At 37.3% G+C, this 27,974-nt stretch overlaps 2 protein-coding genes across 3 annotated transcripts; one reads left to right on the top strand and one right to left on the bottom strand.

Annotated features, from left to right (window-relative positions):
• The first annotated feature begins 669 nt into the window (after nt 1–669).
• Nucleotides 670–24,194, top strand: LOC127262043 (serine/threonine-protein kinase TOR). 2 transcript variants are annotated; one of them, XM_051290532.1, is made up of 57 exons: nt 670–1,187; nt 1,499–1,837; nt 1,907–1,981; nt 2,984–3,156; nt 4,340–4,438; nt 5,531–5,690; nt 5,785–5,928; nt 6,045–6,214; nt 6,307–6,511; nt 6,585–6,779; nt 7,135–7,287; nt 8,150–8,271; nt 8,661–8,760; nt 8,851–8,946; nt 9,103–9,233; nt 9,567–9,669; nt 9,747–9,935; nt 10,035–10,127; nt 10,258–10,293; nt 10,435–10,533; nt 10,619–10,717; nt 10,828–10,990; nt 11,076–11,200; nt 11,291–11,343; nt 11,984–12,107; nt 12,188–12,358; nt 13,080–13,232; nt 13,343–13,495; nt 14,055–14,126; nt 14,222–14,356; nt 14,458–14,519; nt 14,777–14,886; nt 15,709–15,818; nt 16,082–16,255; nt 16,346–16,411; nt 16,880–16,948; nt 17,051–17,161; nt 17,658–17,798; nt 17,890–18,018; nt 18,107–18,266; nt 18,367–18,581; nt 19,088–19,294; nt 19,853–19,966; nt 20,066–20,269; nt 20,493–20,573; nt 21,025–21,099; nt 21,175–21,241; nt 21,318–21,478; nt 21,589–21,762; nt 21,869–21,997; nt 22,074–22,157; nt 22,411–22,472; nt 22,547–22,619; nt 22,706–22,840; nt 23,197–23,370; nt 23,456–23,721; nt 23,901–24,194. In XM_051290532.1, the coding sequence occupies exons 1-57, from the start codon at nt 1,005–1,007 to the stop codon at nt 23,917–23,919; spliced, it is 7,485 nt and encodes a 2,494-aa protein (XP_051146489.1). In that variant the 5' UTR covers nt 670–1,004; the 3' UTR covers nt 23,920–24,194. The 2 variants fall into 2 exon arrangements, with proteins under 2 accessions (XP_051146489.1, XP_051146490.1); XM_051290533.1 differs by lacking the exons at nt 670–1,187; nt 1,499–1,837; nt 1,907–1,981; ... (1 more) ...; nt 4,340–4,438; nt 5,531–5,690 and having other exon boundaries at nt 5,787–5,928; nt 6,045–6,185.
• A 147-nt stretch (nt 24,195–24,341) lies between these two features.
• Nucleotides 24,342–27,818, bottom strand: LOC127261990 (uncharacterized). Its single transcript, XM_051290444.1, has 3 exons — nt 27,545–27,818; nt 24,792–27,346; nt 24,342–24,723 (listed from the first exon to the last, which is right to left on the bottom strand). Exons 1-3 carry the CDS (start codon nt 27,729–27,731, stop codon nt 24,622–24,624), a joined length of 2,844 nt encoding a protein of 947 aa, XP_051146401.1. The 5' UTR covers nt 27,732–27,818; the 3' UTR covers nt 24,342–24,621.
• Between the last annotated feature and the right edge of the window lie 156 nt (nt 27,819–27,974).

Here is a 27,974-nt window from a genome sequence, read left to right on the forward strand (position 1 = left end):
CTTATCTTAAGCAGTTAATTAAATTTATTCAGAGTGTGTTTGTTGGAATTGGATTTTAAATACACTATTCATTCTATTTTTTCCTCAAATAATATTAAATCAAATACCTATTTTTATTTTTATATTATACTAAAAATTAATTTTACATTCAAAACATATTTATATCACATCATACAACTATTCAAATTCAAATTTTTTACTATTTAAATCCAAACTCAAAATCCAAACCTCAAACAAACACACCCTAAATATTTTTTAATTTAGTACTCCCTTCGTCCCATATAATTTGTCAATTCTTTTTTGGAAATATAATTATACACTTTACTCTCATTTAAAATTTAAAATTTTTATAATTTTTATAATTTTTATTATATTTTAATCTTAATCCACAATTATTTTTATTATACAATAATTATTTTTACTAATATACTTCTTAATTACTTACTAATCATACTTTACCTAATTCCCGTATCACAGTAATAGGCCATAATACATGGGACGGAGGGAGTAATTTTTACCACCTGATAGGAAAAAAAAAAAAAAAAAAATGTAAGGGAGGAGTATTACATTTAAATTACCATTTAAATAAAAAAAAATAATCAAAAGGCAAACAAATAAATTATAATTATATTTACTGTAATATTGGTACAAGCAATAAAGAGGAATCCATTCCTGAAACAGTTCTCTATCTCTCTGTCATTTTTGTGTTCCTCTCTCTCTCTCTATATTCTCCGTACCGCCGATAAACTTGTACACATCTTCGCCTGCTGCTTCTTGATTGATGTTCGGTGCAAAAATTGGGTTCAGACTGCTTCACATTTTCTCAGAATCCGGTTAGGGTTCTGGGCGGGCTTTGTTCTAGTTCCTGAGTGATTCTTGCTCACCCCTAGTCTGTCTGTATCCCGAGAATTCCGGCGGCCGGCTCTCGGTGGCGGGGAACTCTGATGCATTCAGGAACTGGCTTAGGGTTTTGATTATCATCTCTTCTTTATCTTTTCTTGATCATGGCGCTGGCGAGCGCATCTCAGTCTATTAGGTACATCGGTCCGGCGCCTGCTGCTGGCGCCGGCAACCTCGACGCCATCAACCGTGCCCTGGCGGACCTCTCTGTGCGGGGAAACGCTGCCGGAAACCTCGACGCCCTCAACCGCGTCCTGGCGGACCTTTGTGTGCGCGGCAACCCCAAGGTCTGGAAGTTTTGTGTTGAGCCCTACTGTTTGCAGCTAACTTTGTATTTGATCTCATAGCTCTTCTCTATCCGTTTTCTTATCGGAATTGTGTTTGCTTTTGTTTTCGAAGAGCTTTTCCTAATTGATGATCAGCTTGTTTGGTTTATCTCGTTGGCTTTTGTATATGTAAAGCCTACCAGTATTTTCATTGATCGGTGCCTGGTGGTTTCTTTGTATAGTACTAATCGGATTCCATCTTTCTCGCATTTTAATTGATAAAAAATGAATTATCTGTTGGTTATGTTGGAGGGGTTTTGATTGTATTTCAGGATGGGGCTGGTCCAGCATTGAGACGACATGTAGAGGAGCAAGCACGGGATCTCAGTGGCGAAGCATTTTCTCGTTTTATGGATCACTTGTACGATCGCATTACCAATTTATTGGAAAGCAATGAAGTTGCTGAGAATTTGGGGGCCTTGAGGGCCATTGATGAGCTTATAGATGTTGGAATTGGGGAGAATGCTGTGAAAGTTGCAAAGATTTCTAATTATATGAGAACTGCATTCGAGGCAAAGCGTGAACCTGAAACTTTAGTTGTTGCAAGTAAAGTTTTGGGCCACTTAGCAAGGGCTGGCGGAGCAATGACGGCAGATGAAGTAGAAAGGCTGGTAAGTTGAAAATTTCTGTTCTTGGTGGCATACAACCTTTTATGATCTTCTTATCCCTGCCTATTTCAGGTCAAAATTGCATTGGAATGGCTTCGTGGCGATCGAGTCGAATACCGTCGCTTTGCTGCTGTGTTAATTTTAAAAGTATGCTCCCAGTTTTAGTTACTGATTAATGTAGTTACTCAGAATATTAAATTTTTATATCTCCATCACACTGCCTTTGGTACCATGATTGAAGAAAATTCTATTTCAGTGCCTTTACTTACTTGTCATGGTACATGTTACTGATTGGGACTAATTCTATTTAGCTCCTTGTCCATTCACTAGAAGATGGTTTTCTATTATTTCCATGCTTACAATTTTGAAATAATCTGATTACAACATGATGTAGGCCAATGTCGTTGGTTTCTTGGTGTGGTAACTTTAACATGAACAATGGGTAGGAGGTGGAACTATTTTTGTGTTTCTGTGAATGTTCCTTTCACTTGTTCGCTTTATGGTTCATATAAAATTATTGAAATTGTAGGTTTCTTGGAAAGAAAGAGCGGTAGGCTTATGAATTAAATTTCAAGATGTTAGGACCTTTCTAAAAGATGACAATAAGCGACGAGGTTTACCCTTGTGAGTCTAAGGGCTCAGTGTGGAACGATCTTAATGACCGGTCGCTAAATCTATGGAAAGTGAGGATACCATTACACATGGGTCGTAGAGATCTCTGGACAATTAATGACTCAAAACATAAACCTTTTTATTTTTTGGGAAAGATTTCTCTAACAGAATTGTTATTATATTTATGTTATATTAAAGAGGCGAATAAAAATGATGTGGCTTTAAATACTAAACCCTTATCCTAGAAACTTTATGATACTATTCGCTAAAGTAATCGAATTGAATATTCTTTATTACCGTAATTCCTCTTCACTTTAGACCAATATTGATTCGAAAGATGTCATAAATTGTTCTTTTGAATTTACTTTTATGCCTTTTTGTGGTTGTACCAGAGGTAAAAAGATGTTGGTATTGTCATTTCTTAACTAAAAACTTTTATGTCATCTAGCATTGGAAGTCTCTTATACATATATATTACATTTGTACGACCCTTTATGTGTTACGGTATGTGTGATAAATGTTCAATACTTTTTACAGGAAATGGCTGAGAATGCTTCAACAGTTTTCAACGTGCATGTTCCTGAGTTTGTGGATGCTATTTGGGTTGCCCTGAGGGATCCAAAACTGGATGTCCGGGAGCGAGCTGTAGAGGCATTGCGGGCTTGTCTTAGAGTCATTGAGAAACGGGAGACACGATGGCGTGTCCAATGGTAATTGCGCATTTCTAAATGATGCCTTGGATAATTGTTTTTATGAGATTAATTGTTACATGCATGTTATGGCATGTCCAACTTTTTCATGATTTCACTTGGCTGGTGAGTTTTCTGCTTGTAACTTTGTGTACTCTTATTTGAATTGGCATGTCCAGGTATCTCAACCATGAGCACTGAAATTTTGTTTGTTGGCTTGCATATGATGCTAATTACTTCATATATGGCCAACTTCTGAAATTAATATTCTTTATTTGTGTTGCTGTTCATAAGTAGATTTCTAGGCATGTTACTCTGGCTACAACAATGGTAGCGTGAGGATAATCTGCTATTGACCATATTTACTTGGACCGTTATATCGTATACTTGATTTGTAACTAAAATGCATGATGAAAAATTACCTCAATTCTCTTATTGCCTAGAGAACAGATCATGTACAAAAAAGTGCTGGTGAGCTTTAAGCAAACTACTAATTCGTATTATTCAGAATTGAGTTACTGTACTATGGAGCTGTATTGTCTTGAATTTTTAATAGGTGAATCATCTGGAACTAAGCTTTTAAATATCCCTCCCAAAGAGTTGACCTTTCAAACCTGTACTTGTATTATTCCTTGTGTTTGCTTCAGCCCCTCATTTGCGTCTCCAAAAAAATTTGGTAAATTTGGTATTTACTTGCTGAAGTGATGAGTATGACATAGTTTAGCTGCATGTATGGTCACTTAGTGTTCATTTCTTGTAAGAGCCATATCAAAGTTAACTTTGTATTTATCCAAAACTCTAGTGCCTCTTTGAGCATAAGAATTTGAAATATTGCAAATTCTTCACTAGCTGTCTGGTGGGAAGTCCAGACTCCGGATGGGGGAATAATTTTTTGAAGAAAATATTCTGGAAAAAGAAAAGCAATACAACCTCATACAAATCACAAACATGAAAAAGCTAATGAAACTTGAACTTGTTTTTGAGCATTCTGAAATGTTTTTATGTTGTGAATTTTTGCACGGGCCTGTCATAGAAATAAAAATTCTGTATTAGCCGAATCTGATCTATAGCTCACTGAGTGTTAGTGCTATCATTTTCCTCCAAGTGCACAGAAAAAGAAAAATTTAGTGATGTTTAAGTATTACTGGTTAATTGTTATTAATTATTGTATCCTGGACCATATGCTTAAAAATGTTCATGGCAGGTATTATCGCATGTTTGAAGCTACACAAGATGGACTTGGAAGAAATGCCCCTATACATAGCATACATGGTTCGCTTCTTGCAGTTGGCGAGTTGCTGAGGTAGGGCTGATGAATGTCTTATAAGAAGTTGAATCTGTATTTTATTGCATCTCATTGTGCTATCCTCGTGATACTCCTCCCCAATCCCCTTCTCCCAGCCAAAATAGAGAAAATTAAAAAAAAAAAAAAATAAATAGGGAAGGGAGAATAACAAAACAACAAGCTGTGTTATGAATTGTTTGTAGCGTCTTGCTTCATATTCTAGATTTGTTGGGACAGATCTTCGGTTCTCTATCTCATTTTCATCTTCTATGGTTATTGAACACTTTTAAGTGGAAACTTCTTCTAACATGTTTGCATTGAATTTTGAGTTATATTAATCTAATCTAAATTTTCCAATATATTCTCCCTTATCTTTGACACTTTGCATTTGTTACTTTTATTCTGGTTCTTTGATATTTCGGTAAAAAAAGATGCAAGACAACTATGCGTCTGGTTCTTGTTCATCCATAGTTGCTGCATAAGTTAATTTTTCAATCTTTAATCATAGTGTTTTCTACTTGTAGTGTGTTTATTGGAAACAGGATCAATTTGATCCTTCCATTTATTTTGACAAATGTTATAATCTGTGATTTTGTTCTATTTTGTTTTTGGACTGAGCACTATTAGCTCCTGCTTTGTGTGCCATTGATAGTATTGATTGTAACTGAGTAACTCTGTTAGTTATAGCCTTATAGGAAATGTCGCCACCACTGTGTTTAGATAGTTAAACATCTATCATGGGTGTTACTGCCATGGTGGTTGCATTGAAATTCCTTGTAGGAATCAATTGAACTTCAACAATCTATTGTATGATAAATGTTAGAAGAGATTCGAGCTTCCAACCTAAAATCAATTGGTGATAGGTGGAGGGTCCTTCACTCTTATAAGCCAAGGGAGTTCCTACATCATATCCAATGTGGGACGATATTCAACGATATATATATTCTATATATGCTTTAGTGTGCAGTCCTTGTATCTCTAGTTTTTTATGATGTACCGAATGCTGAAATATCTGATTCCATAGTGCTCCAAGGAGTGTTAGGTCTGAACTACATAGAAAACATTTCCATCTTTTGTGGGTTCTAACCGATAGAGGATTTTGTTTGGCAGGAATACCGGAGAGTTCATGATGTCTAGATATAGAGAAGTAGCTGAGATCGTTCTACGGTATCTTGAACACAGGGACCGCCTAGTTCGTCTTAGCATAACTTCTTTGCTTCCTCGAATCGCCCATTTCCTGCGTGACCGTTTTGTGACTAACTATCTGTCGGTTAGTTGTTTATTCTCAGTAACTATATTCAGCTTATTTTGGGATTAATTTATTTTATATTAATTGCAATTTGATTGATAAATTCTTTACTCAGATTTGTATGAAGCATATACTTCATGTCCTTAAAATACAAGCAGAAGCTGCTAGTGGATTCATTGCCCTTGGGGAGATGGCTGGTGCATTGGATGGTGAACTCATCAATTATTTGCCGACAATAACTACACACTTGCGTGATGCTGTATGAATCAAATCATTCATCAGTATTAATATTCAACTCCAATACTTATCCTGCTATTTCTGCTTATATATCTAGTATATAGAATTTTTATTTTGAAAATTGGCCTTCTTTGGTAGATTGCTCCTCGTAGAGGGCGACCTTGCATGGAGGCATTGGCTTGTGTTGGAAATATTGCTAAAGCCATGGGACCTCCTATGGAACCATTTGTGCGAAGTCTTTTGGATGCAATGTTTTCCGCTGGATTATCCTCAACCCTTGTACAATCCCTTGAGAACATAACTACCGGGTTTTCAGCAAGATTTCCTTTGTTCATCTTTGTTCTTCTTTCTTTTAATTAACATATTAAGGTTTAACGTTGAGAATCTCTTGGTGTTTCAGCATTCCTTCTCTGCTTCCAACAATACAAGTGCGTTTACTTGAATGCATCTCAGGAGTTCTTTCTCGACCTCAACAAAATCAGTCAAGGCCTTCTGTTACCATTACGAGGACTGCTAGCATTTCAGCCCCTCTGCAAGTGTCTGACCTGAGTGGTTCTGCTCTTGTTCAACTTGCTTTGCAAACGCTTGCTCGGTTTCATTTTAGGGTAGCTTCACTTTTTAACCATCTGATTTTCTTCATTCTCACCATCTTTCCTAATGGTTATGTTTTTGTTTCAGGGTCATGACCTTCTGGAGTTTGCTAGAAACTCTGTTGTTGTATATTTGGAAGATGATGATGGAGGTACAAGAAAAGATGCTGCTTTGTGTTGCTGCAAATTGATGACAAATTCCTTGTCTGGCTTATCTTCCACCCAGTATAATCCTAGTAGGACAAGTCGTTCTGGTGGAAGACGCCGCCGCCTAATTGAGGAGGTTTGAGTTCTGTACTACATCTTAAGTAATCTCCTTGCTTTTCTGTCTTTATATGTGCATTGCACAATAAACTGGAGTTGAGGAATTGCGTAATCCTTGATATTTCTTTTGAGGTGACCATATAATTTTGACCTATGAAAACAGCTTTAAAATCTATGATTCAGGCTCTGTACACTTACATTAGACCTAGGAAATTGAATATATAATTTAAATAATATCTATGAAGTAGGATAATTGAATAAAAGGTTGAACTTTGCCTGTGGTTCATGCTTGACTCATTCTTTTGTGACTAATTCCCATGCATGTGATCTGATGGACCATTCTTATTTTGACATTATTTGGATGCCACCTGCAGATTGTAGAAAAGCTTCTTATTGCAGCTGTTGCTGACTCTGATGTTACTGTTCGGAGATCTATATTTTCCTCTTTGCATGATAATCGGGGATTTGATGATTTTCTGGCACAAGCAGATTGTTTGACTGCAATTTTTGCTGCTCTCAATGATGAGGTATTCTAGCTGGAATATGATAAGGCAAACAATTTACTGTTTTAGAGAATTTGTCATGGAATTATGCTTGGTGGTGGGTAAGAGTATGTCCAAAGATTTGTCCCTATTTTACGAATTCCAGGTTACTTTTTATTTTTTATTTTTTATCTAAGCTTGAGTAACCAGCTACTTATGATCACTTCCTTTTCATTCCTGTCTTGTCTAAATTTGATATCCGATTACCCTGAAGAAATTGCTTCCCGCAACATATGAACCTTTGAGTATTGTCTTCGGGACGATTTACAGATACTGATTTAGTGTGGTACTTTGGATGAGGAATAAATCCCATGGATCCTTTTGCTTCTTATCGAGTAAAAGGGGAGAGGGTTTATTTTATAAAGATGAAAAATAAATCTAAAAGTAAATTTGTAAACAATCAGAGAATGTGGGTGGCAGTGTGGCACATATCCTCACGTATTTTATAGTTGTGAAAGTAATACTATATGGATGAATTTTGGGTTGGCAATCTATTTATAAGCAGTATTTATTATTTTATCACTAGTTTGTTTAATTAGCTATTAATCTGTCAAAGAAGCAGTGCTCTGTTTTCTATTTACGATATAAGACCTGGAGTGTATTTACACCTGAAATTGAGATGGCCAATGATTTTGGCACCTCATTTTCTAGTGTTTATGCTTTAGGACTTTCGGCATTGATATTATAGGAACTTTTTGATGTTGTTAGGTTGGGGTGAAGAAAGAACCTTTTTCTAAAGATTGTGACGTTTAGGCCAAGCTTTTGCATGCTTTTCTAAGATACAGAGACAAGACATTTCTCTTGTGATACGACACAAAAAATTTGAAACTTTCTCTTAAATCCTCAGGACTTCGAAGTTCGAGAATTTGCAATTTCAGTTGCTGGAAGACTATCTGAAAAAAATCCAGCTTATGTACTTCCAGCTCTCCGTCGGCATCTTATTCAGTTATTAACTTATCTAAAGCAAAGGTATTATTGACACACTTCAATTTCTTGATCTTGTTGGACTAGAATACTTTGGGTGTTGGGTGATTTGATTTTGAGTTTTGATTTGAATAGTAAAGTTGTAAATTTGAATAGTTATTTGATGTGATATAAATAAATATTGATGTGATGTTTTGAATGTAAAATTGATTTTTAGTATAATATAAAAAATAAAAAAAATAAAAAATAGGTATTTGATTTGATGTTTCTAGGGGTGAAAACATGTGAATAGTGAAAAACAAATAAATCACCTAAACAAACACACCCTTAGTTATTTATCTTTTCATAATGAGAACTTTATGGTATTCATCTGCTACCTCTTTATCTTGTATTTCGTTCACTTTGTCCATTGACTTGTCTACTTCTGCAAATAGTGCTGACAGCAAATGCAGAGAAGAAAGTGCAAAATTATTGGGATGCTTAATTCGCAACTGTGAGAGATTAATATTGCCATATATTGCTCCCATACACAAGGTTCAAGATATGCTTGAGTAACTTTAATATTTTCGATGGTTTGTTTTAAGTTGTATTTCTCAAATGCTGTAATTCTCTAATACTCTTCAGGCCCTGATTGCTAAACTCAATGAAGGAACTGGGGTAAATGCTAATAATGGAATTATCAGTGGAGTTCTGGTAACCGTTGGTGATCTTGCCAGGGTGGTGAGTATTTCCTTAGTTTCTCTTAAAACATGCATTTGTATCTGTAGTGAGTGTTGACTTTACGGGCTGTCTTCATTTTATATTGATATATTGTTTCTATGTTTGATGAAACAAAAAATCATTTGTTAACACTAGTTTCTATGTTGAACATGTCAGGGGGGCTTTGCAATGAGACAGTATATTCCAGAACTTATGCCCTTAATTGTTGATGCTTTATTAGATGGTGCAGCTGCCTCGAAACGGGAAGTTGCCATCACAACCCTGGGTCAAGTTGTACAAAGCACAGGGTATGAATTCTTTCAATTTGCTTATTTGTATTCGAAAGTTGGCTGGCATGTGCCAGACTTGCATTTTTCAGTTAACTGCAAAAAAACTGTTGTAGTCCTGCCTATAGATCAGTAGTTAAAGTTAATTGTTTATGAGGCTTTGCGGTGTTCTATAGCTCAAAAGGATTGTTACATCATTGGGCAAATAATTTACAATTGAAATAATAGAATGCGTGCATGTGTTGGTTGAGGAGGGTATAGCAGGTGTGAAATTTTTTGTTGTTGCTTGATGTGAGGAGTTAGCTGCTTGCTTACAAGAAACCTATCCTTAACATAATTTTGATGATTTGGCAGTTATGTCATTACTCCATATAATGAGTATCCTCAGTTGCTTGGATTACTTCTAAAATTGCTTAATGGTGAGCTAGCATGGTCCACCAGACGAGAAGTTTTGAAGGTAGTTGGTGGTTTCATCCAGCCAATCAAAAGTTTCTTCTACTCGTTAGCTTAAGAATTGTTATTGGTAATGTTTAGGTTCTAGGAATAATGGGTGCTTTAGATCCCCATGCACATAAACGAAATCAGTTAAGCTTACCAGGGCCACACGGAGAAGTTGCCCGTGCTGGTGCTACTGGTGATCCTGGTCAACATATTCATTCGATGGGTGAACTTCCTATGGATCTGTGGCCATCTTTTGCCACATCGGAAGATTATTACTCCACGGTAAGAATTTGAATCAGGCTTGCATGTTATTCTCTGTTGTACTTCGATTTAAGATTAGAATGCTCTTTTCTTTACTTTCTCAACCCTAATTTACTTCAGGTTGCTATCAGTTCCCTCATGCGAATTTTCAGAGATCCTTCGCTTTCTAGTTACCACCAAAAGGTGGTTGGATCTCTAATGTTCATATTTAAGGTTAGTTTGATGTTTGAATTCTAATTAGTACTGTTGTGGCTTTTGTAATATGCTTCATGTTTGTTTTATTGTGCACAATATCCACTCTTAGAATGGTTGCTAAATTGTTCTGTTTGTTTTGGGAGGAAAGTCAATGGGCCTTGGCTGTGTTCCTTACCTTCCCAAGGTTAGTCCATTATTTACTTGTATTCATGTCAGCTTGTAAAGTGCTTAACTTCTTATTTTCAGTATTTCCCTAATGCTACTCTTGATTTGTCTTTTTCATATTTATTTATTTATTTATTTTTTTGAATGACATTGATCAAAGGTGCTGCCGGATCTCCTCCATACTGTTCGTAATTGTGACGATTCCCTTAAGGAGTATATAACATGGAAACTTGGTACCCTGGTTTCCATTGTTCGCCAGGTAGACGGTCTTTGCCCATCTCTTTAACTGTTTTCCAATCATCTTCGGACCCTTAAAGCTATGCATAACTGTTCTGCCCTTGCAGCATATTCGTAAGTATCTTCCGGAGTTGTTCTCTTTAATATCAGAACTATGGTCATCCTTTAGTTTGCCAGCTACGAACCGGCCAGTGCATGGATCTCCTGTAAGTCAACTTCTGAATACAAACATGGAGACATGCCACGGTTTAGAATCTTTAGATTGTACTGCTGAAATATGTCACTAATTAGAATGTTCTTGTTCTTTGACTTCTAGATCTTGCATTTGCTCGAGCAACTCTGTTTGGCTCTCAATGATGAATTTAGGACCCACCTTCCTTTTATTCTTCCATCATGTATTCAAGTCCTTAGTGATGCTGAAAGGTTTAAAGACTACACTTATGTAGTTGATATTCTCCGCACTCTTGAAGTTTTTGGCGGTTAGTGGCATCTTTTTGTTTTTGGTTTTTACTTTTGATTGTCACCTTATCAGGATGAATTGAAATATTTGACATTATTCTTTAGGGACTTTGGATGAGCATATGCATTTACTTCTTCCTGCACTTATACGAATTTTCAAAGTGGATGCTTCAGTAGAAGTGCGTCGTGCTGCTATCCGAACTCTCACTAGATTGATTCCTCGTGTGCAGGTTGAATATAAATTCATAGCTATCATGTGCTTCTATGTATCTCACAGTTATAGGTAATCTATTCTTTCTACCTATTTGTTTATTTGCCAGGTTACAGGTCACATTTCTGCTCTTGTGCATCACCTGAAGCTTGTCCTGGATGGGTATGGTTCCTTCTTATTTTCTATTGAATTTCAAATTTGTAGCTATTTAGAAACCTTGAACATCTGGAGGGTGTTATGGTAAATGGATCCAATGTACAAGTGTGCATAGGCTTAATCCTTGAAGAAGCATGTGAATAAAAAACGCTTGTCTAGTTTTCCTTACTCTGTGATGAATCTTAGTGGTTCTTCCCTCAATCAACTGCTTCTCAAGATTTCACTGCTTCAATGCCACGTAAAGATAAATGTTGCATGTTTTGTTAGGAGCACAAGATGGCCATGTTGTGTTTTTACTGCCTCCCTAGTCTATTTTGAACTTGATGGTCAGAACCTATTGTTGAATATATATTGTATTGTAAATTGGGTGCTAGCCCTGCGGCTGAATGTCAAAATCTAGCAACCTTTAACTTGAATAGGGAAAAGAATGCTCATTCTTGTATTGCCAAGAGTTATGCATCCTTTGTGAATAATGCATTTTTTGCAATCTGAGAAGGGTTCTTAGTATCATAAGTCACTGTTTGTAGGTTGAAAGTAGTTCAACATTCACTAAGCATCTGGTTGTCTACCCCTATTCTTGTAAAATTTTCCAGTTTGTCCTTGATAGATAGTTGACAATGTTAGTTTTTTCATATCCAATATGCAGGAAAAATGATGACCTTAGAAAGGATGCTGTGGATGCACTTTGCTGCCTTGCTCGTGCTCTCGGGGAGGATTTCGCCATTTACATTTCATCTATTCAGAAGCTCTTACTGAAGCATCGCTTGCGGGTATCATAGTTATTTTTCCTATATTTTTAGTCTATGAAATTTTAGGAGTATTATTGAACATGCCTGTTTTCCTTGACCAGCATAAGGAGTTTGAAGAAATTGCAGAATGCCTAGAAAAAAGGGAGCCTTTGATTCTTGGGAGTGCTGCTTCCCAAAAACAAAATTCCCGGCTCCCGCGGGAGGTTATAAGTGACCCTTTAAGTGATACAGAGGATCAAGATGATAGAATTGATCTGCATAAGCCCCATCAGGTACATTCAGTTTTTTTTTTTTTTTCTCTTGCATACAAAGTGTTCGAATGATGATCTGTATAGTTCCCTACATTTTGTGCATTGTTATTGGTTTGATAATACATGTCAAAACTGATCTTTGTAGCAGATTGGCATATGATGATATTGAAATTTTTTTGTGTAGGTCAAGTTTCTTGTATATATATATATATATTACATATCAAAACATTTCTTGTTTTTGTGGATATTCCTGTCACTACCAAGCCATTTTTGTGGCATTGCTGGTTAGTTCTTTACTTCTTTAGGCTGAGCTATTCAGTCTAACACCTAAAACTTATCAAAATGCTATATAGCACTCTGAGGATTTGCACAAAATCACAATTACAACAATGAAATGGCTGGAAACAGCTTGATCTATTTGCACAAACCAGAAGATATGCTGACCTTGCTTATCTAAGCTATATCAGTGGTGACATCTAACAATATACTCATTAGAGGTTGTCTTGAACCAATGGTGCTTGTGTGATTTTATGTTTCTAGTAGAACAATAAAACTCACTGTAGACTGGATAATTAGTTGGCATATTGTTCAATGTACCATAATCAGGATAAAGATTTGATACTGCTGTATGTTGTTTGTAAATGAATAAATTTAGCGGTGTCTTTTTTTTTATTTTTATTTTCCATTTGATTATTTTAATAAACCACAATTTCTTTCATCTCTGTTCCTGCAACTTTCATAGGTTAATGAAGCACGACTACGTGCTGCTGGGGAGGCTTCTCAGCGTAGTACAAAAGAGGACTGGGCTGAGTGGATGAGGCATTTTAGCATTGAACTACTAAAAGAATCACCTTCACCAGCTTTGAGAACGTGTGCCAAGCTTGCCCAGTTGCAAGTAATTCTCATGATTCCTTATTCCTTTTTCTTTTTCACCCTGAGCTAGAATATTGATGATGGATACAGTGACTTCTTTTGTTGGTAATCCCATGTTGCCTGTTATTGAAGCCTTTTGTTGGAAGAGAGTTGTTTGCTGCTGGTTTTGTTAGCTGCTGGACACAACTGAATGAGCATTGCCAAAGGCAGCTAGTTCGAAGTTTGGAAATGGCCTTTTCATCTCCGAACATACCTCCAGAAATTCTTGCTACACTTTTAAACTTGGTATATTCCATTTAATCTTTATCACTACTGAATGCGCCTTCCTTAAAATGATTACTTTTGCCTTCATCTGTTGCTTATGGTTGTGAAGTCACTTGCAAATATGCATAATTTAATTCAGTTAGACCTTTATGTTGGGAGGACAAAGTTCTACAATAATCTGTGTGACTTTACTGATTTGAAAAGTGTATGCGTCTCCCTTAGTGGTAGATGATGTAAATAACTGTCTCACCTAAAAGTTTAAACTGCTAGGATACACATCATTTATTTATTTATTGACAGTGGGACTCGAACTCGAGACCTAAGTCTCTGATACACAAATGTAAATGATCATCTCACCTAAATGCTTTCTGTTAGGATACGTATCGTTTATTTATTTCTCTACAAACGGGAATCAACCAACAAAATTCAAGTTGATGATAACAAGGGACTTGGTATGGGGAAAATGAGTTTTTCATTGGTGTTTGGGAATGGTATAAAAAGTTATCAGTATCTTGTTGGAGATCTCTTTGCATTGTGCAATATTTTGGAGTATATTTTATTTTATTTTTTTGGTTTTCAGGCCGAATTCATGGAACATGATGAAAGGCCCCTTCCAATTGATATTCGTCTGCTTGGTGCTCTAGCTGAAAAGGTGAAAAGCTTTTACTGTATCTGGACAATTACAATTTGTCATTAGATGCATAATTTGTGTACAAGATTTATTTTTCTTCGGCTTCTGTGTTTCAGTGCCGTGCATTTGCGAAGGCTTTGCACTATAAAGAGATGGAGTTTGAAGGTGCCCGCTCAAATAGGATGGATGGAAACCCTGTTACTGTTGTTGAAGCTCTTATTCATATCAATAATCAACTACACCAACATGAGGTTGTTACTTAGGATTAGACATCTCCTCACTAGTTTCTGATATCCACAAACATTTTCTGAGCCATTAACTGAATTGTGTGTTGTTATTATTGTTTTTGTAGGCGGCAGTTGGAATACTAACATATGCTCAACAACATTTGGGAGTTCAACTGAAAGAGTCATGGTAAGATTCATCAACAATTGTATATTTTCTTGCAAAATCCACACTCATTGTGTACTGTGGGTTCTCCTTTTACTTTAAGTTCATCGTAAGACTTAGTCCTTGGCTGGATTTTTTTATTCCCACCATGTACTGAACTTTAAAAACTAAGATGTCTGATTATACTTTGTAGTCACAAGTTTCAAGAGTTTTTGGAAGCTGACATTGTTGTATTTTACTTGGATCATTTTGTCACTCAAGTAAATCTTTCATTTTTTAAGGTATGAAAAACTTCAGCGATGGGCTGATGCTCTCAAAGCTTACACTGTTAAAGCCTCCCCCACTCCATCTCAACCAACACCGCCACATCTTGTTCTAGATGCAACTCTTGGTATGTATTCCTATTCAGATATGCAGTGAAGTAGGATATGATTGGTTTGTATTTCGTTGATCAGCATGAAGAATATAGGGCCCTGCGAGAGTGTCTCACTTATGTATGAGTGTTTTTGCTTGATGTGTCTGCATGAAAGAGTAACTACAAGAAATCTGTCTGATTATCTTTGATAGTTGTTATGCCTTTTAAATTTTTTATTGATATGGTATTAGATGAAATATCTAATTTTAAATCCATCTTCAAGCAATTTAAAACTAGAGAATTTAAAGCTTTCAGTTCCTGCTTGCCACACATAGTTCGTCTAGTGTGACTTGCATTGTCAGACTTAGTTTGCAGGTTATTAGTTTTGGCTGGGAGTTACTCAAAGCGCACTCGAAGAATAGCGGCCGTCGGTTCTCACGTCATCAAAAAATTAGAGGATTTTATTTTATTTTTTAATTTTCATAGTATCTAACTTTTGGCAACCTTCATGTAGCTTCAGCCAAATCACCGAATCACTTTTCCTTTTGTTTCAAATGTTTACTGCTTTTCAATAGGTTTCATCACTTCATGCTATTGTAGAACTCACATGATAATACATAGACTATTGAAGACATTATCTCTATGTCAATGCCTTCTTTATGTTGGCACTTCTTTAAACTCATTTCACTTCTTTGATTATCCCTGATTCTTCTTGTAAGTTTGTGTTTGGTTCGACAATTGCAGTGGTTCTTTGATTAGGTCTATTAACATTCCTTGAATCAACGAGTGCAAATTTCCTGGACCATATGATCTTTTAGATGATATAATAATTTTTTCATCTTGTAAAACTTGTTTAAGGGCGAATGCGATGCCTGGCTGCACTTGCTCGGTGGGAAGAGCTCAACAATCTCTGCAAGGAGTACTGGACACCTGCTGAGCCGGCTGCTCGGCTGGAGATGGCACCCATGGTTTGATTTTGGCTTCATAAAATGTTTTATTGTTCAATGATATCGTGCTTTCTGTTTCAAATTCTATATTAGATGGTACTGAGTCAAAGTGAATCTGTATCATTCTTCATAACTCATCAAATATATGCCTGTTTGCCTTTTGCCCCCTATTTACTACCGAAATAAGGAGCGGTAAATATTACTGTTCTGACAATTTTAGCAGTATGCTAATGGTACTGTTTATGATGTGTCATGTTTCAAATTGCTTCAATCTGTTGTTTTAGGCTGCACATGCTGCCTGGAACATGGGCGAGTGGGATCAGATGGCTGAATATGTATCTCGGTTGGATGATGGGGATGAAACCAAGCTTAGAGTTTTGGGTAACACTGCCGCTACAGGCGATGGGAGTAGTAATGGAACGTTTTTTAGGGCTGTTCTATTAGTTCGTCGAGAAAGGGTATAGCAAAATTCATTATAATCTTGCCCTTGTAAACTTGTTTTGACCTTTTACTATACATATCATTTTATTTTATTTTTTCAATGGTAGTATGAAGAAGCACGTGAATACGTTGAAAGAGCCAGGAAATGTTTGGCTACAGAAGTAGCTGCACTGGTTAGTTTTCTCCTTTATATTTCCTGCAAAGTAAGGTGAAAGTGGAAGTTAGGAAAAATTTAATCTTTTGTTATACATGCATCAAATTCCTTTCAACCTTTTTCAATTGATTGTAGTTCTGTTACTCTTAATTGTTTCCCCCAATGTTCTTATTGATGATATAATTGAACTATGTGCATAACTCATATATTTGTATGTATTGGACATGGATTTGTTTTCTGCATAACATTGTTAGGTAGTTCCCTAATCCCTATATAACATAAAAAACTAATTCACCTAGGTCACAGACCCTTAGTACTTATTTTCTCAAGGCAGGAGTGAAGTTGTGTAGTACTGGGGAGCCAGAAAATGGTTTCAAGCTATCTGCATCTATGTACTGATGGGTCTTTTATTACCTACACATTCCCTTTTGTCATGCTGCTTTTACATATACTTTGATGTAAAAATGCTGCTATTTTTGCCCATTAGGTTCTTGAAAGTTACGAACGTGCATACAGCAATATGGTTCGCATCCAGCAGTTATCAGAGTTAGAGGAGGTATATGCTTTTCTACAAATAAGGAAATGTGTTGTTACAGGTCTATATTTATGCCAATAAATTCTGATTCTAACAAAGCTGCCCGGTGCTCTTTTAATATAGGTCATTGATTACTGTACCCTTCCAACTGGAAACCCTGTTGCTCAGGGACGACGAACTCTCATCCGCAACATGTGGAATGAACGGATAAAAGGTGCAAAACGGAATGTTGAGGTAAGATTTCGATGAGCTGTATTTTCTCCAGTTAGATGTCTCTACGCACTTTCCTGTAGCAAACTACGTAAGTGTACTTTTAGTTACACTTATTTCTGCAACCTTTTTTGAACCCACCCAGGTGTCCCTGATGCGAAGGCTAGTTTATACCCATTTATCTGTTCTTCATATTGGTTCTATTGGCTCATGTTGAATTGTGTTTGATATACTGTTGTAAACATGCCTCATTCTTACTTTAAACAAAGTTTTGTAATGATACAAATACAATTCTAAATCTGAAATTAGTCAGGCCTTGATTGCGTGTTGATGCTCTATTTTCACAATTTAGATTATCTTACATGATGCTGATGTATGTTGGCATGCTTTTATTGGGCCCAATTTAAAATTTTCCTTTATTTTGAAATTGAACTTCCAAGAGGCGTAGCACCCAACCTGAATCCAACCAGCTGAGGGATTTCTACCTCAATATTTGATGTATCAACTATTAAATTTACAGGTTTGGCAAGCACTTCTGGCAGTCAGGTCCCTTGTTCTGCCACCAACAGAAGACGCGGAAACATGGATAAAGTTTGCATCCCTTTGCCGTAAAAGTGGCAGAATAAGCCAAGCTAGATCAACCTTAACCAAACTCTTACAGGTAATTGATAAATATGAATGTACAGCATACGTATGCTATATGCTGCTGTTCACATGACTATTGATGACTTAATTCTTTATGGACTGTGTAGTTCGATCCTGAAACAACTCCGGAGTCTGTAAAATATCACGGGGATCCTCAAGTAATCCTAGCATATTTGAAGTATCAGTGGTCTCTTGGGGAAGATCATAGGCGCAGAGAAGCATTAGCCAGACTGAAGGTATACCTTAACCTATTCTGACTGTCAACTTTTTCATTGCATGCTTTGTTCTGTTTCGTATGGATTTTGATAATAATTCAATATTTAGGATTTGGCCATGGACCTCTCAAGAAACTCTATTATTCAACAAACCCCACAGTCTAGCCTGTCGGGGCCGTCAAATATGCCACTTGTTGCCCGCGTTTATCTCAAATTAGGAACTTGGCAGTGGGGACTGACCCCAGGTTTGGATGATGACTCTATACAAGGTATGCTTATATCTGTTCAACTCTTGCCATTTAAGACTTTGAGGATTTAATGAGCTCCATAAAATTGGTTAGATGATCCTTTTTCTTTTGTTTGCTGCAGAAATCCTTGGTGCATTTCGAAATGCAACTCATTGTGCATCTAAATGGGCAAAAGCTTGGCATAAATGGGCACTTTTTAATACTGCAGTTATGTCTCATTACACCGTGAGAGGTTTTTCTGGTGTTGCGGCACAGTTTGTTGTTGCTGCAGTCACTGGTTATTTTCACTCTATCGCTTGTGGTGCACATGCAAAAGGTGTCGATGATAGTTTACAGGTATGTTACTGCTTGGGCAATTTGTGTTGCTTATAGTGGCTTTCGACGGCATTTTGGTTTGATTTCTGTACCATTTTTTCAAAGATTCTCTACTGGTGCTATGCATTATCTAAGATGCTTTTGTGCCAGCACATTTAGGGTGTGTTTGTTTGGGAGTTTGGATTTTGAGTTGGGATTTGAATAGTAAAGTTTTTGAATGTGAATAGTTGTATGATGTGATATAAGTAGGTGTTGATGTGATGTTTTGAATGTACAATTGATTTTTAGTATAATATAAAAAATAAAAAATAAGTGTTTGATTTGATGTTTTTGGGGTGAAAAAAATATGATGAATAGTGGAAATCTAATCCAATCCTCCAAACAAACTAAAATTTAGTCACTGAGCTCAACTCTTTCTAGATGTTTCCTTAGCCATTTTGTTTGTTTTCTTACTATGAAACTTTGCAGTTAAACAATGTGTAATATAATATGCTCTTAATGACGATTGTTGTGGCCTTGGATTTTAGGATATCCTGCGTCTCCTCACTTTGTGGTTCAACCATGGAGCTACAACAGAAGTTCAGACGGCTTTGCAAACAGGATTTTCCCTAGTTAATATAAACACATGGTTGGTTGTTTTGCCTCAGATAATTGCCAGGATACATTCCAATAACCATGCAGTCAGAGAACTGATACAGTCACTATTGGTCCGAATTGGTCAGAGTCATCCACAGGTTAGATTGATGATTCACATTATGTTATACAGCCTTTCTAAGTGACTGGCCTTTCACTTTTTATAAGAAATTACTTGTACTTCTTGCTTTCCTTTTTGTTCTCTTCTAATCCTTGCTTAGTTTTGTTCATTGAGGTGTTAAATATGATATTTTAGGTCCCATTAACTCATAAATAAATGAGATCTGAATTATGAGAGTGTCTGGGTGTCATAGGTATTTGTAATTGAGTGTTATTTATTTTTTTATAATCTACAGTTTGTTCTATTAAAAAGCAGATAGTTCATGATTGCTCACTTTCTCTCCTTGGAAAAACTTGGTTCTTCACAACAATGGAAATTACATCCGCTCATATGCAAAAAGAATCTCAAATAGTCATGATGTATGGCATCATTAACAAAAACCTCGAGTGTTTTATGTGTTCTAAGATGTACCACAATACTGATTTTTATTCTTCCTGCAAACCTGTTGAAAATGTATATGTTAGGTTTATCATGTCGGTGCTTTAAATTTTCCAGGTGTTGCTTCAAGTAAATTGCTTGCTTATTGTTTTGTATGCAGGCTCTTATGTACCCTCTTCTTGTGGCCTGCAAATCTATTAGCAATTTGCGGAAACAGGCAGCTCAAGAAGTTGTTGACAAAGTTCGACAACATAGTGGTGTCCTAGTGGATGAGGTAAAAAATTCTGTACTATGAAAGTATATATATATATATATATGTATATATCAAAAGAATATTTATTATTATTTTAATCCATGTCCTTGATTTGCATAGGCTCAACTCGTATCTACGGAATTGATACGAGTTGCAATACTTTGGCATGAAATGTGGCACGAGGCGTTGGAAGAAGCTAGCCGCTTATATTTTGGTGAACATAATATTGAGGGAATGCTGACTGTCTTAGAGCCACTCCATGAAATGTTAGAGGAAGGGGCGATGAGGAGCAATACCACCACAAAAGAAAAAAGTTTCATCCAGGTTCCAACACTTCTCATACCTGCGTAAATGATTTTTGATAATCTTAAGCATAAAATACATGGGCTTTTTATCATCATTATTTTTTATTTTTTGCGGGTTTTATCTGAGCACATGTTCCCAAAAATTTATCTTGATATATCTTTGATTTATTATTTCTCTCATTGTCTCCTTTTCTTGTTGGCTTGAATTCTTTGTTTATCACTGGGGTTAATTTTCGTTTTAGATGTATCGCCATGAACTTATGGAGGCTTATGAATGTTGCATGAAATATAGAAGAACTGGTAAAGATGCAGAGTTAACTCAGGTACATTACAATAAACTGTGATCTTGCTTTCAACTTATCTTAATGCTTCACTTGCCCCTGCCTTTTGGCTTTTCTCTGTTTCAAACTCCTCTCGTGTCATGCCATGTCATATTGCATGCAACCTTATTGGAAAACATGAAGCATTTGAGCATGTCCACGAGAAGATAAAGTATTTATATGTCTTTCCCCCTAAACCCATATATATATACATGAGAAGTAAAAAATATTATTCTGTGTTGGAAAAGAATGGAGGATGAATATATTGAACAAATATTATTGAGTAAAACTGATGTAACCAACATGTGATTTCATCAAGTGAACGTGTGGGAATAATTTATCTTTGTTATGTATTATGCCTCAAGTCTTATTTTTTATTTTTCCTTTTTGGCCATCAGTTACTTGTATTATCCTTTCAATCCTATTCTAATGCAACTTTGTATTTTGCCTCTAGGCTTGGGATCTCTATTACCATGTCTTTAGGCGTATCGATAAACAGCTCCAAACTCTCACCACTCTGGACTTGCAGGCAAGAAGCTATTCTGTTATGGTATTATTTACATGTTGCACTAGAAGATACTGATTGTTTCTTTTGTGAAATTAGTCTGTCTCTCCAGAACTGCTAGAGTGTCGTGATCTGAAACTGGCTGTTCCTGGAACTTATAAAGCTGGTATAAGTGGTATTTTCATTTGGAGAAAAAACGGGTTGTTTAGTGTGTATCTCTTAACTAAATTATTGTCTCCCAGATGTACCGGTGGTGACAATTGCATCATTTGCGCCTCAACTCGTTGTCATTACATCCAAACAACGACCTCGTAAGTTGACAATTTATGGAAGCGATGGAGAAGATTATGCTTTCCTTCTTAAAGGACATGAAGACTTACGCCAGGATGAGCGTGTCATGCAGGTCATATTCATTTCTTTCATAGCCTGTATCATACTGTATCTTTATATTATGAATATTCTATGAGAGTACTGTTTCTCTAACATGTTTTCTTAATGATCCCTCTCTTCCAGCTCTTCGGTTTAGTAAATACTTTACTGGCGAATTCTAGAAAAACTGCTGAGAAAGATCTCTCCATTCAAAGATATTCTGTCATTCCTTTATCTCCAAACAGTGGCCTCATTGGATGGGTCCCAAATTGTGATACCTTGCATCATCTCATCCGGGAGTATAGGGATGCTAGAAAGGTGTGTTCCATCCTTCACCTACTTCTGCGATTTTGTCAAATTTGTTATACTTGTGAATCTGGTATAATTGGCCTGATTATTGCATCTGCTATTTCCTGCACTTCAGATCACTCTGAACCAAGAGCATAAGTTAATGCTCAGTTTCGCCCCAGATTATGATCATTTGTCTCTTATAGCCAAGGTTGAGGTCTTTGAGTATGCGTTACAAAATACAGAAGGAAATGACCTAGCAAGGGTAGGATTTTCAATAATTATGTGATTCACCCTGTCTTTATAGCACAAGCTTAATATGTGCCTTCTTGAAATGTTAGGTTCTCTGGTTAAAGAGTCGAACTTCTGAGGTCTGGTTGGACAGGAGGACAAACTATACTAGAAGCTTGGCTGTCATGAGTATGGTAATGTACTCCCTCCTTAAAATGCGTCACTCACTTGCCGACATTATTTGTGCTAATTGTTTTCTATTACAATATCAGCCTATGGTTACTACAATTGTTTGTTTAAGTGGTTGGATATAGGCCTTTAAGGGTCTATATCGCCTCATTCGATTGTATTCATCCCAACACCTGATTTTAAGTTAAATAAGATTCCCCTAGCCTGTTTAGGAATCTGTCAGTGAAATTTTAGTTACCAGCTCTGCCTTTTTTCCAGGTTGGTTACTTACTTGGCCTTGGTGATCGACATCCAAGCAATCTCATGCTCCACCGTTCCAGGTATGTAAATGGCTAACTCCATAGAGTTGATTAACCACTTGAGCTTTCAACTTATATAGACAAGTTGTTTGCAGTGGGAAGATACTTCACATTGATTTTGGAGATTGCTTTGAAGCTTCCATGAACCGAGAGAAATTTCCAGAGAAGGTTTGGAAATCCACTTATTTCTTTTTCAGTATGTTTGTGCCTTACATAATCACGCAGATCTCTTAAAATAGAATTTGTTGATTTAGGTTCCATTTCGCCTTACTAGAATGCTTGTCAAAGCAATGGAGGTCAGTGGTATTGAAGGAAACTTCCGTTCCACTTGCGAGAGTGTCATGCAGGTTCTACGCACAAATAAAGATAGTGTTATGGCAATGATGGAGGTAAAATTGAAATCTGTTTCAACTCAACTTTTTTTGGCTTATCGTATTTAAGTTGGATTCATTTCATTGCCGGATTAATGTGACAGTTCTTGAATTTTCTGGCAATATATTCCTGTGTTTTCTTACACTTGGCTCCTTGTGGTCACGCTATTCGTTCACTCTTTTCCTTGCCAATAGTTATTTTTCACTTCTTTATTAGCACTTGGATCCTTATGGTACATGCTCTGCCATTGTGATTGATGAATTGTTAGATAAACAGTTTAGTCGAAATATGTAAAATGTATACACTTTTTTTGTGTGCTACAAATCTAGAATTTAACCGAACTTTTATTTATTTGTTTTGTAAACTTTTTCAGGCATTTGTGCACGATCCCCTGATAAATTGGCGTCTCTTCAACTTTAATGAAGTTCCCCAAATGTCTACTCTCACAAGTACACACACTCAACCTGTTGTGAATGGGGATGAGTCTGCTGCCAATCGAGAGATGCTACAACCGCAACGAGGCGTCCGTGAGAGAGAACTTCTTCAGGTATCATCGATGGATTAATTAATTGTCTTAACAATCAGTAGCTAACTAGCTCTATGGTGTGATCTCAAAACCATCCCTTTTTTAGGCTGTGAATCAATTGGGTGATGCGAATGAGGTATTGAACGAGAGAGCCGTCGTTGTGATGGCAAGAATGGGCAACAAACTTACAGGAAGAGATTTTTCTACATCCTCGTCTTTACCTTCTAGCTCACTCCCGCACGTGGTAGACCATAGCACCTTGATCTCTGGTGATACTCGCGAAGCGGAACATGGCCTTTCCGTCAAATTACAAGTTCAGAAACTTATCCTTCAAGCAACATCACATGAGAATTTGTGCCAGAATTATGTCGGGTATGTTCCCTTTATACAATCAAATTATGCACGAAATACTCGGCTGGCTTTATGTGTCCCTGCCATTTTGTCTTTGGTGATATTGTTCTTGTATTGCATTTTGTGATAGAAAGATAGATAGTATATATAGTGTGTGTATATTTTGTGTTGATTTTCTTTTGCTTGTCTTCCACTTTCAGGTGGTGTCCTTTCTGGTGAAGCCCCATCATACCTTTTGTGGATGTCAACCAAGCACAGGAAATACATACATACATACAATGTATTCGAATGTAAGAGGAGTTGCAGTAGTATGCTTTGTGTATAGTAAAAACCATTCGTTCAAACAAGCTATTATTGTGTGTGCATACAGAGTTAAACTGAAGGTTGGTTTTGTGGCTGGCTACCTTTTAACTTAAGCAGTTAAACTGAACTTGCTCCAATGCTGCCAGCCAACTCTGGTTTATTTATGTTTGTTATTTCATTTTTTCTTATTATTATTATTATTATTATTATTTTCCCTTGAATGTGTGGTTCTTTAGAAAAATGGATAGGCAAGTCCTTTAATGTGATAGTAGTGAAGTCACAAAATCAAGAACCATAATAAGAAAATTAATAGTAATAATAGTTGAGGGAGGCAAAAATGAATAGAAAAAACTAGTATTAGTAGTTGAAACAAATCTTGTTACCTCCTACCTCATCACACTCTAGTCTGACTGAACAAACTTCAAAATACAATACTATGCTATGCTACTAATAATACTAATAAGCAGCTAATGCTGAATCATCATCATCATAACAATAATAAAAAACTGGAGTGAGACAGTCACTCACTCACTCACTCACTGTAAACAAAAAAACTAAACAAGCAATGAAATCAATCAAGCATACTTACTGATGATGAACCCAACAATTCATTCTACCTTATGGAGAGGTGACTTGATTATGAGTATTATGATAATGATTCCTAATCCTGCTTGATCGCCTCACCGGAGTGATCATCTCCTCCTCTCCTCCTCCATTACCCTGCACCAAATATAACACATAATAATATTCAACTGTTAATTATTATTATGGCTATTATTGTTACTTACACTATTATTATTGTTACTCTTCATGGGAATCCTCTCATAAGTCGTGAAGCTTCCATACGAAGAAGGTGATGCTGATGCTGATGCTGATCCTCCTCCTGTCATCGTATACTCTGATGATCCACCACTTTTGTTCGTCGCCAATGCCTCCCTTTCGAAATGCCTCCTCCCCGCTGCTGCCTTCTTCTTCCTCTCCACGCTTTGAGCTTCACTCGCTACCCCTCTCACCGTCGTCGTCTCCTTCACACTATACGAATACGAATACGAAGACGATGATGCAGCAAAGCTGCTCATCATCTTCGAAGGACATGGCTTTGTCTGCTCCTCCCTCACAACCTTCAATGGACTTTTTTCTTGCACAGCAACACTTCGCTTTTTCGTATGAGGACGATAATAATATGTATAGGCAGCAGCAGCAACAGCTAACAGGGAAGCAGCAGCTATGATAGCAGAGATCCCACCGGCTCTTTCATAATAGGGATGCTGGATCTTGCCTATATCAGATGGGATGGAACTTTCCACAGCTTCTTCGACCACAAAATTTGCATCTGATGGGATCTTCTGGTCCGAGGAAGGGGATGAGGACTCAATGATGCCATCACTGCCACTCTCGGAATTCTCAGTTTCGGAAAGTTTGCTGCTATCTTGATCATGTGAATTCAGATTCACTTGATCCAGTTCAATCTCAGCCACACGTTGGCTATTGCCGTAATCAAAAGTTTCAGGCTGCAATTCAGCAGACTTTATGTCTAAATTGTCTACTGGTGTGCTGCCAATTTCTTCTTCCGATGATGATGCTTCTTTCACATCTTCGGATACGTCCATTGTTGCATCAACAACATCCTGCTCCTCTTCCATTTCATTGTCTTCTTTAGAGCCATCCAAGACTTCACTAGTTTCTTGCACATTGGACTCCTCATCAGAAACGACATTCTTTTCAGCATCATTATCATCCTCTTCGAAGTCATCCTCCTTTTCGATCTCCTTAGCAATGCCAACATCTTTTTCGATGAATTTCCCTCCTCCCCAACTCCATCCATCATCTTGCAAGGCATAAGAAAGGTTCACAAATTGCACCGGGCCGATATCCTCCCCCCTTCGAAGATCATTAACCAGATTGGAGAAAAAAGCCACAGAATCCACTGAGAACCGACTAACATGCCTTGCAAGCAGATCAAAATTCACTTTTGTAGCAGCCGCAGCAACTCTTGATCGGTGATAAAGCTCGCTCACATCCGAAAATCTCATCTCATCAAAGGATATCTCATCAAATGCAGGAGAATGGAACACAAAAACATATCCACACCCAATTAGAAACATGATAATCATGGAGAAACACATCATTCTAAAGACTGACCGGGGCTTCTTCTTTGCTTTTTCCTTAACTGAATTCTCTTCAGAGACTAACGATTCAGAAGATTCGGGAGGATGAGGACTGTCTTCAATTTCATCTTCCATTCCTACAACCAAATCTGCTGAAACATTTTCACCCAAGCCTTCTTCGATCAGCTGCTCATCACCTTGAGTGTCCTCTGCTCCTTCAGTGTCTGAAAAGCTTTCGGACAGGATTTCAGCCAAAAGGCTATCTTCGAGCTGCTTCAGTTCATCAGCCTCCAGGCCCTTCTCTTTGTTAATGAGAATTTCAACTCTGGGATTAGGTTTGTAATGAAGAAACTGAGGCCTTGGGACCAAGTAGTTGGTTTTAGGATCATAGGACGGATCAGCATCTAATGGAGCTATTGAAGAAGAATCCGACGAACAAGAAACCAAATCTTCTGAAGCATTTCCACCCAACTCTTCTGACTGTAGGTCGTCACTTCGAATGCCCTCTTCTCCGGTTTCTTCCAGAAGGCTATCTTCCAGCTGCTTCAATTCATCAGTCTCCACGCCCTTCTCTTTGTTAATGAGATCTTCAACTCTGGGAATTGGCTTGTAACAACGAGAATGAGGCCTTGGGACCAAGTAGTTGGTTATAGGATCATACGGAGGCAGTGAAGGGTCAGGATCCAGTGGAGCTATGGAAGAAGAATCCGACGAACAAGATACCCCATTGTTTGAACTGAACTCCATTTTGCAGCCATCAGCATCGGTTATTACCGACTCCGATAGAGATTCAGCCTGAGAATCTGAAGAAACATCTGCAAATGACACCTTTTTTGAAGACTTGGACACTTGAGTGCCCTCCAGGACAGCTTGTTTCCTTGCTAAATCAGAGTTCAATGAACACTCGATTCCCTGACCTTTGTTGTGATTCTCCATTTCCGCTTTTGGCTCCAATTCTACTGAGTCTCTGGTTGAATCTCTGGTGGAAATGGGAGAATAAAACATGGCTTTTCCATCAGACAATGAAATCGAGGTGCGTACAGGATCATTCCTCTCTACCAACACTTTCTTTTTGGGTGATGGAGTGAACTTTGAGGCAGCAGAAATTGTAGGTGACATAAAATGTTTTGAGCCTTTTGCTGAAGGATGAAATTTTGAAGGTTTTATGTTGTGATCCTTTTCGTAATTCTCCTTCTCTTTTGGATAAGAATCCACAGAGTGTCTTCTTCCAAAATCTGCAAGTTCATCCAAACAACAAGCACTAACTCACTCAAGGACATTCACAATGAACGGAACTATAAAAATTACCAAAAACTAGGGCTTAGTTAAATCGATAAACCCTAAATCCCCAAATCACAGCCGCGCTAAGCAATTACTGAGAAATACACATAGTAGGCACACCTAAAATCGAATAAACAGATAGAACGACAAACCTGAGGGACTATTGGCAGGTGTAGTCGGATCGAGTCGTCTCGGATTTGTGAACACCGATGGTTTGACGCTGAAACTTCGCCGGACCGCCGAATTGTTCTCTAAATTTCTTAAGTTCGGGTTGATAGGCCTGGAGCCGGCAGCCATCGGGGACGGGGATCTGTTACTGTTAGAATGAGCGGCCGCCATTGGAGAGCTGATTGAGAGTCGTTACGGTGGAATCAGAGAGTGGGGAGAAGAGAATTTGATCAACTGAAGAGAATATTTCAAAATGATATGATGGAGATTTGGGAATTGATTTGAAGGGATGTTGTAACGGCTAGTTGTAAATTTGAATCTGACCTTTGCACGGGAAAAGAGATCCTAGCCGTTGGAAAGGATGTTTGATAATTTTCTTTTTCTAATCGCGCGCTCTTTTTTTTTTTTTTTTTT

This window comes from Andrographis paniculata, unplaced genomic scaffold, assembly GCF_009805555.1.
Source record: "Andrographis paniculata isolate CXL003 unplaced genomic scaffold, ASM980555v1 Contig65END, whole genome shotgun sequence".
Lineage (NCBI taxonomy): Eukaryota > Viridiplantae > Streptophyta > Magnoliopsida > Lamiales > Acanthaceae > Andrographis > Andrographis paniculata.

Excerpts from the sequence above, each read along its gene's own strand:
- LOC127262043 (XM_051290532.1), top strand. The coding sequence starts at position 1,005 with ATGGCGCTGGCGAGCGCATCTCAGTCTATTAGGTACATCGGTCCGGCG. Across the intron at positions 3,157-4,339 it reads ACACGATGGCGTGTCCAATG|GTATTATCGCATGTTTGAAG; the intron begins GTAATTGCGCAT and ends TGTTCATGGCAG. Across the intron at positions 19,295-19,852 it reads TTGGTCAGAGTCATCCACAG|GCTCTTATGTACCCTCTTCT; the intron begins GTTAGATTGATG and ends TTTTGTATGCAG.
- LOC127261990 (XM_051290444.1), bottom strand. The coding sequence starts at position 27,731 with ATGGCGGCCGCTCATTCTAACAGTAACAGATCCCCGTCCCCGATGGCT. Across the intron at positions 27,347-27,544 it reads ACCTGCCAATAGTCCCTCAG|ATTTTGGAAGAAGACACTCT; the intron begins GTTTGTCGTTCT and ends ATGAACTTGCAG. Across the intron at positions 24,724-24,791 it reads AGAGTAACAATAATAATAGT|GGTAATGGAGGAGGAGAGGA; the intron begins GTAAGTAACAAT and ends TATTTGGTGCAG.